Raw genomic sequence first — 10,000 nt, forward strand, 5'->3', positions numbered from 1 at the left:
TTAAAAAAAAAAAAAATTTTTTTTTTTTTTTTTTTGGGAGACAGGGTCTCCCTATGTGAGCCCAGATTGGTCTCAAACACATGGGATCAAATGACCCTTCTGCCTTAGCTTCCTGAGTGCTGGAGCTGCAAGAGTGGACCATCATGCCCAACTTTTTCTTTTGTGGTGGAGAGTGAATTCAGGGCATCACACATGCTGGGCAAGTTCTCTACAATTCCCTAGCCCTTTTTAAAAATTTTGAGACAAGGTCTTGCTGTGTTACCCAAACTGGCCTTTGATCTTCCTGCCTCAGACCCCCAAATTATTGGCATTATAGGTGTGTGCCACTATGCTCAGCCTAGGAGAGTCTTTGTACTCCGAGTTAAAGAGCTATAAGCTAGAGATCATATCCAATAAACTGGAATGAAGAACAATTTTATCTATACATCTCCCCGCCCTGCCCCCATGACAATAAGGACTGAACTCAAGGGTACTTTAGCCACTGAACTACATCCCTAGATCTTTTTATGCTGAGACAGAGTCTCACTAAGTTGCTAAATCTGGCCTTGAACTTGTGATCCTCCTGTCTCAGCCTTCTGAGTTAATGGGATTCTAAGTATGTGCTTCTGTCTGGGCTCCCCAAAGTATCTTTTTTTTTTCCTTTTGGGGTACTGGGGATTGAACTCAGACACTCAACCACTGAGCCCTATTTTGTATTATATTTAGAGACAGGGTCCCACTGAGTTGCTTAGTGCCTTGCTACTGCCGAGGGTGGCTTTGCATCAGCAATTCTCCAGTCTCAGCCACCCAAGCCGCAGGGCTTACAGGCGTGCATCACCATGTCTGGCTCCCCAAAGTATCTTATCTGAAGAAAATTATGTACGAGGAAGTGTGCTTATGAAGAATGTGAGGCTATATTTTGGAAAAGTCAGTGAATCAATTTGGATTTTATTCTGCTCCCCACTATATGAGAACAGTTTACTGTTGTGTCTTTATTTCTCCTGGATAAATGAATTTCAAATTGTGAGCCCACTGTGAGAAAAATAAATGAAAGAAATAAAATAGTATATCTATTCCAAATCAAATTATCAATTCTTCATAGTCTACCATGTTTTCAGTACACAAAGAAGATAATCTATATAAAGACCATTTAGCTGGTAGGAGACCCTCATTGTTTTGCAAAATTACATATAAGATGGTGTGAGGGGGAAGAAAAAAAAGAGAGAGAAATGTGTCACAGTAGATTGGGTAGAAAGAGGTGATGGGAGGGGAGGGCAGTAGAATATAACAGGCACTAGTATGGCCCTATGTATAAACGAGGCTGTATAACCAATGTGATCCTGCAAACTGTACACGTGGAAAAATAAGATTACATACCCCATTTGAATCAAATGTATGATATGTCAAGATCATTGTAATGTTCTGAGCAACTAATTAAAAAAAAAAAAAAAAAAAGACCATCTAGCACCAAACTTGCCCAAGTCTAGTTACCTGGCTCAGGAAGCGTTCGTTTGCAATTTTGAAATTCTTCAGCCAGGTTGAAGCCTCTAAAGGTTGATCAAAGCGCTGTTTATTGTAGGTAGACTGCAGAAGATCCCGGCAATTTTTCACCCAAAGATGAGCTAAAAAGGGGACGAAACAAACTAGGCAGGAACTGACTATCATCAACTCAAAATACTCTATATATCTTAAGTTATGGGAAAAGACTTCAATTTCCCATATCTCTATCTAATCTATCTCCCTATTTTTTTTTTTTTTTCAGCACTAAGAATGGAACCATGGTTTCAGTATGCTAGGCAAGTGCTCTACCACAGAACAACATTCCTTAGACCGTCCATATCTCTCTCTCTCCCTCTTAATACTAGGGATCGAACTCAGGGAAGCTTTACCACTGAGTTATATCCCCCAGTCCTTTTTATTTACTTTTAAAATTTTGAGAAAGGGGCTCAGAAAAGGCTGGCCTTGAACTTGCAATCTTCTGTCTCAGCCTCCTGAGTCACTCAGATTTACTTGGTTCCCAATATACATTTTTTTTTAAAAATAGTTTTTTAGCTGTCGATAGACCTTTATTTATTTTAAAGGTGGTGCTCAGACTCAAACCCAGTGCCTCACACGTGCCAGGCAAGTGTGCTACTGCTGAGCCCCAGCCCAGGCCCCCATATACATTTTTTAAAGTCGTCTTGCTTCAGAGATTTACTTTTTTTGATCTGGTCCACCTGAGACTAAACATTATCATTATAATCAACACATAAGACGTACCAAGTAGATTAAATGTCACTTCTGCTTACTGACAGTTTTTAAAGGCAAGTCAGAAAATGAGAATGCACACAACATTGAACAAAAAAGGATATTTGAGCCAGGTGTGGTGGGTGACTCAAACCTGTAATTCCAACTAGTCAGGAGGCTGAGGAAGGTTTGAGGTCATCCTGGGCAAATCAGGGAGACCCTGTTCTCACTATCAAATTAAAAAAAAAAAAGACTAGGGATATAATAGGGCTAGAGTGCTTATATTGCATGTGGCGGGGTTTAATTCTAAGGACAAGAAAAAAAAAAAAAAGTAATGGTCGCTGGGCTTGTTGGCATAGGACTGTTGTCTGGAGGTGGAGGCAAGAAGATTGCTTGAGCCCAAGAGTTCAAAGGCAGCCCAGGTAACATAGGGAGACCTTGTCTCTTAAACCCTGTGGTGATCTTAAAGGTGGAACTTCATGCTCTTGGGCATTAAATATCAAAGGCTTTAGGAAGATTTTAGCCACATTTCCTCTTGTGACATTGACTATACCTTGTAACCTGCTTGACACTAACATCATGAAGAAATCATGATGAACTAGCAAAGGCTTTTCTTTCAGCAGATGAGCCCTATTGTAGATCAAAGTTGCACTGCTGCCACAGTAAGGGGACTGGCCCTGACATACACAAGACACACAGCAAGTTCTTACCATCTGGAATATGCAGTATCAACCAATCATGCTTGGCACAGAAATGAATAACATGACAAAGACTGAGGGTTTTGCCTGTTCCCTTCTCCCCATCTAATGTACTTCTTGTTAAAGAAAACATCACCAGAAGGGATACTTTTACTATCAACAGCACTCTTACATTTCTTCTTTCTGCTCATGAGGGGAGAAAACACTGGTTCAAGATGACCCAGGCAGGCAGGAAAGGATACAGAAAAGATACCGCACAGCTGGATGAGCAAAATTGGTGTTTTTCAGATAATGCAGAAGCTCTAGGGCTGGTTTTCGTATCATCAGGCAAGCTTCACCAAATGTTTTCACCTATGAAAACAGAGAAGCAGGAAGGAGAAGGTGGGCTATAGAACTTTTCATCACTCAGTATATACACTAAGCCTAATATGGCAACTAAGAGCACTAAATTGAATATTTTAAATTTATTCAGTTAACAAAGGTTGGATTGGTACTGAATTTGAAAATCAACCCATATGATTTAGCAAAACCCTAAAACATGTTATTCCACACCAAATAACATAACAGTCAGCTTTTGTTTATTCTTTGTTAATAATGCCTAAATATTACACTAGTTAAATGGAATCTAGGAATAACTAAGATCTTTTAATACTTAAGTATTAAAAGCATATAAAATGTTTAACAAATTATTTGATTCATGGTGAACATTCAATAAATATTCTTCCACAGTTATTTTTAGTTAATTCTTATCATTACAACCAGCTATGCTTTTCTTTAGAACTTTATACATGGCAGCTCAGGAGGTCTGGTTAGCTATCCCTCACCTACCAGGACATATCCCACATCACAAGCATACATCAGTATGCATCAGATTTTTTGTGTTCATTACCCTTATGCCACCAGAATACTTTGGTAGAAAAATTTGGTAAGCACTGATTGATATGTTATGAAAGTATGTATATCAACTAAGAACAAATATTTAACAAATATTATTTGCAAATATATCAGATGAAGTTTAAAATAGTGTTAGAATATTTTTTCTTTTCTGGTGCTGGGGACAGAACCCAGGGCCTCCCACTTGTAAGCACACCATCTACCAATAAGCTACATTTGCAGTACTAGTGCTGGTATTTTTGAGAGAAATCTCCCCTGAAAAAGAATTGGGTTTGTATAGGAATTGACAGCTAAGTCACTATGCCTGGAGAAGAAGGAATAATTTCTGGTGCTAAAAATAATTCAGCTTCTTGGGAGGCTTTAGACAGGAGGATCACTTGAGCCCAGGAGTTTGGCCTGAGCAACATAGCGAGACCATGTCTCAAAAACAAAACAAACAGGGGCTGGGGATGTGGCTCAAGCAGTAGCGCGCTCGCCTGGCATGCGTGCGGCCCGGGTTCGATCCTCAGCACCACATACCAACAAAGATGTTGTATCCGCCGAAAACTAAAAAATAAATATTAAAAATTCTCTCTCTAAAAAAAAAAAACAAACAAAAAAAAAACAAAACAAACAGTAACAAAAACCCAGTAGGTGCTAATAGGAAGAACAATTGTGCCAAAAAGCCAGGGTTGCATTTAATCATGAATTTTCCCAATGTCTGTCTGTCTCTGTCTCTCTCCCTCTCTCTCTATATATATATATGCGAGGAACTGAACCCAGGGCCTCACACATGCTAGGCAAATACTCTGCCACTAAGCTACATCATATCCCAAACTTAAGATTACACTCTCTCCTTTTTTTTTTTTAGGTATTGGGATTGAACTCAGGGGTACCCGACCACTGAGCCACATCCCCAGCTCTATTTTGTATTTTATTTAGACTCAGGGTCTCACTGAGTTGCTTAGCGCCTCACTTTTTGCTGAGGCTGGCTTTGAATTTGTGGTCCTCCTGTCTCAGCCTTCCAAGTGGCTGGGATTACAAACATGCACCATTGCACCTGTTGGCTCCCAGGATTACATACTTCTGGGTTGAAATTATGGCCACAAAACAATATTTTCTGAAAATATTTGAGAATGAAAACGAACAATGAAGCAGCTAATCAAAATAGCTTCCATTTAGCTCAGGAATATATTTTGCTTTTGTGTAGCACATTAATAATATTCTGCTAAGGCAAATATTAAATTCATTTAAAATAATTATTTGAACATCAGTGGATAACAAGGAAAAAATGCCTTGTTATTTACATAAGAATATTTACCTAGTTCCACAAAGAACTTATAGTTGGCAGAAGATAAAACATTAGCTTTAAAATAAAGAAACTGTACCATTCACAAAATAGCTAAATGTATCAGTTTTCCTTTTTCTTTTTCTTTTGAGAGAGAGAGAGAGAGAGAGAGAGAGAGAGAGAGAGAGAGAATTTTTTTTAATATTTATTTTTTAGTTTTCGGCAGACACAACATCTTTGTTTGTATGTGGTGCTGAGGATCGAACCCGGGCCGCACGCATGCCAGGCGACCGCGCTACCGCTTGAGCCACATCCTCAGCCCAAATTTATCAGTTTTCAAGTTCAAATTTTATAGTTTTCTACTCATTTAATCCCTCCCCTTTGCTATCACTGGCTTGCATTCTGGGACCTCACCAGTTCCATTCTGTTTTGCACACCTGCATTACAAATCGAGGAGGCAGGCCATGGGGAAATACAGTCTTCAAATCCTGGAGGGGGATGGTATAGTGCTGGCCCTCCTGCTGCTCCCCATGCTTGGCCTAGGAAATAAAAATGTAAACAGCTGTAATGGGGACACACAAGTGATACTGACTTTACAAAGTGAATAGGGTCTATTAGACCACACTGGGGAAACACTCATTTCTCAGAGCTGGAAAATATCTTTTACTTATCTTAGTCAAAACTGCTGGTTGTTGTCTCTAAATCCTGTATATACTATAAGGTTGTAACCTGAATGATAAAGCCACTTGTTCAGCAAATAAACTCTAGATGTGGAGGTAACAGAGATAATTTTTGCCATCTGGATTCTTTGGTGGTGTGTATAGAGATGCTCCAGTCATGTGACAAAATCATCTGCATGCTGCTGTTTCCATAGAAACCCCAGATGAATTGGCAAGGAAAGGGACTACAATTATAGAAGAAGCTGAAAGATACATCGGTGACTTCATTCATTTATTCTATTTCATTCTGTGCTTGTGAAAAATAGATGAATGCTAGAGACGCATTTAAAATACATTCTATTGAGATGACATTTTGGATAGGGAGTTATTTTTAAAAAGTTTAATTAGTTAATTATTTATTGGTACTGGGGATTGAACTCAGAGGTGCTTTACCACTGAGCTACATCCCCAGATCTTATTTATTTGGAGACAGGGTTTCACTAAGCTGTTGAGTGAGACTGGCCTTGAATTTGTGATCCTCCTGCCTCAGCCTCCCAAGCCATTGGAATTACAGGAGTGCAACACCATACCTGGTTTATTTTTTTAAAATTTCACACAGCCATATTAAGATTGGAGGACTCAGAGGGGTAGGTGCAGGGACAAAAAAGGTGTCAGTTCCCTTCACCTTAAAGCACGGACCACACAACTAATTTTACTTATGAGAGGCAGCAACAACTCCGGGAAAGGAGAAAGGAAGTCGACCCATCTACTTTAATCGGACTGGAAAATGCAACTGGATCCTGCTGGAATCTGGATTCTGCTGATGAACTTCATTTCAGATGCCACTCTTCCAATAACAAATCAAGTTAGGTTTCTCTCCAGATACTTGGAAATCCATTTTAAAGGTGGAAAATAATACCAGATTGGTTATTAGGAAAACTGGGTTATTTACCTGCCCTGCTGTGCAGTTTTGAGCAAGTAGTTTGATTTTTTTAGGGTTTTCCGTATGAGGATTTGGTAAGCTATGGCTGGTTGTTTTTTTCTTTTTTCCTTCTTTTTGGTACTGAGGATTGAGCCCATTAAGCTACATCTCCAAACCTTTTATTTTTTTTTATTTGGAGATGGGATCCCACCAAGTTGCCCAGGTTGGTTTCAACTTGTGATCCTCTCGCCCCAGTCTCTCGAGTGCCTGGGACTACACACATGCACCACTGTGCCAGGCTGGTCATTATTTTTTTTTTCCAGGTCTGTGTGTGGTGGTGCTGGGGGTCCAACCCAGATCCCCATAAACACTAGGTAAGTGTTCTATCATTGAGGTACACCAGAGCTGGGCCTTGGTCATGTGTTTTGTAAATAAAATTTTATTGGAACACAACCACACCTAATTTGTTCATGGCGGCACTGAGTAACCGTGACAGACATATTCTAGCACACAAGCTTAAACTATTAAGCTTGTCCTTTAAGGAGAATTTTGCCACCCTGCATACAATATCAATAACAATAATAAGTTTAGTACTTACTGAGTACTTTATGTTACCTTAATATCAGACAGGGACAGGGAATATTTGGGTTATAGAGATTTGAATATATGTAAAATTGCTTAGTTTCCTTAAATTTCAGGTTTCCTAATATGTAAAAAGAAGACATCAGCACAAAGTATAATTCATGAAATACCTCACATATACATTAGCAACTCACCGGGTCACTTTCATTAGTGCGGGAAATGGCTCTGGGACTCTCAATTGGAGCCTGGTTTTCTAGGTGAGCAGCAGCGATTCGGGGTGCCTGGGTCCCAGTGTGCAAAAAACATCTAGGATCCAACTATAAAAGAAAGCATTTTTAGTGTTTTGAAATTATTAGGCTTTTTATACTTGCTATAACACCAAGGATGTAAGCTGTATCTACAACAGGGAAAAAATGTCGCATATATATATACATATATATCTATCATACAACAAATACTAAGTACATGTGCCTACTAATAAATATTTCCTTAAAGAAATGTAATGAGGAAGTATATACAGCATCTAGCCAATGAAAACAAATTGACTAACAGGCAATTTAATAAACTGTAGAGGAAACCTCCGAACTATTACCTATAGATTTCAACTTAAATTAATGGTTTAAGGTAATAGGGTGTTCCAATTTTGTATGATTGTAAATTAGCTCCACAGTAGATGAAGCACATCAAATAGTCCTCTACATTTCTCTGCCTCCACTGTAAATAGTTTGGGGTCAGGTGACTACTTTTGGCTAAAGAGCTGTGAGTGGAAATAACTTGTGTGTCAGTTCTAGTCAAAACCAATTAAAAGTGGGTCTAAATTCTCTCCTTTTCCCGCTGAGGTGGCAACCTTAAAAGCTACATGTTACTGTGTGCAGTGGCATGCTTGTAATCTAAGATACTTCAAGGGGGAAGCAGGAGGATCATTGAGCACAGGATTTTATCTAGTCTGGACAACACAGCAAGACTGCCTTGGGGGGGCAGGCGCGGGAAAGAGCTACATGTTGAGAAGGTATCCCATGAAGATAAAACTTTGTCCCCAACCCTTATCTTGCCTCAAAACCCTTTGGAAATACAGGAACAGGAAAAAAGATCACTTACAGAGAACACAAAAACACAAACAAGAATTAAGGGCTTATTACCTCAATAAAGTAATGTGTCTAATCTACCTTTGTACTAATACTACTCATGTTTATGTACTGGAGAGAAAGCATCATGTCTTTTAAAAGTGGAAAACCAAAAATATTCAAAGGCCACTTGGTGGTGCTATTTCTACAGTAATCTGATGACTTTTTAGTTACACCTTTTCTAGCAAATTAAAAGATAAATGGATTCCTTAATTCTTAGAGTGTTATAATTGGCATCACTCAGCTAATCTTGTTTTTAGGAAAAACAACCAAATATACAATTGCCTCTGCACAATTCCAGAATGCACATCATGCAATTCCTGCAAGAACAATATCGAATATATAAGATCAACTTGAACCAAACTAAAATCACCAACAAAATTCTTTTCTCCAATATCTCGTTATAGTCTAGTCTCAAGTGTTATCTGGTATTAAGGAAGCAATTTTAGCCTTGTAATATTCAGCTGGGACCAAAGTTCATTCTACTGTTGATCTTTGCTTTTATTTCATTTTATAATAATATGCTATTTTATGTATATAGACTTCTTCATAAATAAATCCTGGGGTTGGAGGTAGGAAGAGGAAAAAAATATACTGGAGGAAGCGCTCCTTTTTCTAGAGAATTTAATCTGTAATTACATGCTCTTCTGGCCATTTCTCATCCTCAGGATTTAGTTCTGGGAGGATTTCCTGTGGACTCAACTAATCTAGGTTAGGTGCTACTCCTGGGTGCTGCAACAGTACCATACCACACAAATTATTTATTCGTGAATCTACTACTGGACTGTGAGGTTCTGGAGTATGTGGATCGTAAAGTACAATATGGCCCCATAATTAGGTCATAAGCTTTAAAGTCAGACAGATTTGGTATCTAGGCTTTATAACTTTGCAGCCAATTTCTTAGGTAAGTTACCTAGCCATTCTAATCTTTAGTTCCTACATATTTGAAATAGGGATATTATCTACTTCATGGGTTGCTCATGAGGATTAAAATAACACAGTTAACACAGTATCCAGCACATAATGAAATGCTCTCTAAATAGTAACTATAATAGTGAAATGAGCCATTTTAGAATTCTGAGTACCCGCCATATAAAAGGTACTGAAAAAGCTATTTTGGTAAATAAATGAAAGGAATGAAGTAAAGCCACAGATTGCTCCCCAATATATGATTTCATTCTACCATTAGATTTATAGGTCTAAATAGGCAAATTGTTTTTCTTTTAGATACTTCACTAAGGGAGATAATCATTAGTCCAATAAGAAAAAAATTAATAAGGATAAGTGCAATTAAACTTAACCTTTTTTTTCTTTTTTTTGGTGCTGGGGATTGAACCTATGGCCTTGTGCATGCAAGGTAAGCACTGTACCAACTGAGCTATATCCTAAGCCCCGTAACCATGTTTTTTGAAAAACATATCCTATCACACGGTAAATTCTCATGCACAACTATTCTACTGAGATCTGTTACCTGAAAACTTAGAGCAACTGGCAGTGAAGTTCATGGGTAGAAAATTGGAATTGTGCCTGTTCTTTTGAGTGCATACTTGTAAATTAAAATACTAGTCAGCTGAAGTTCTCCAGAGTATTTGTTCTGGATGTAATGAAGCTACCTAAAACCAAGAAATCTACCTACAGATAGTTTGCAC

The 10,000-nt window shown here is 38.4% G+C and overlaps 1 protein-coding gene across 5 annotated transcripts in view; it reads right to left on the bottom strand.

Annotated features, from left to right (window-relative positions):
- Dap3 (death associated protein 3) overlaps nucleotides 1-10,000 on the bottom strand; it is a 35,693-nt gene that overhangs the window by 7,341 nt on the left and 18,352 nt on the right. For 4 of the 5 annotated variants that reach the window (XM_015502763.2, XM_048814733.1, XM_015502762.2 and 1 more), the window contains exons 3-7: nucleotides 7,422-7,544; nucleotides 5,502-5,603; nucleotides 3,146-3,254; nucleotides 2,916-3,008; nucleotides 1,471-1,601 (exon numbers count right to left, since the gene is read on the bottom strand). In XM_015502763.2, the coding sequence (XP_015358249.1) occupies nucleotides 1,471-1,601; nucleotides 2,916-3,008; nucleotides 3,146-3,254; nucleotides 5,502-5,603; nucleotides 7,422-7,544 (558 nt within the window). The remainder of the gene's footprint in view (nucleotides 1-1,470; nucleotides 1,602-2,915; nucleotides 3,009-3,145; nucleotides 3,255-5,501; nucleotides 5,604-7,421; nucleotides 7,545-10,000) is intronic. The other variant, XM_048814732.1, reaches the window with a different exon arrangement.

The sequence above is a fragment of the Marmota marmota genome, unplaced genomic scaffold (assembly GCF_001458135.2).
Source record: "Marmota marmota marmota unplaced genomic scaffold, marMar, whole genome shotgun sequence".
In the NCBI taxonomy this organism is placed as follows: domain Eukaryota; kingdom Metazoa; phylum Chordata; class Mammalia; order Rodentia; family Sciuridae; genus Marmota; species Marmota marmota.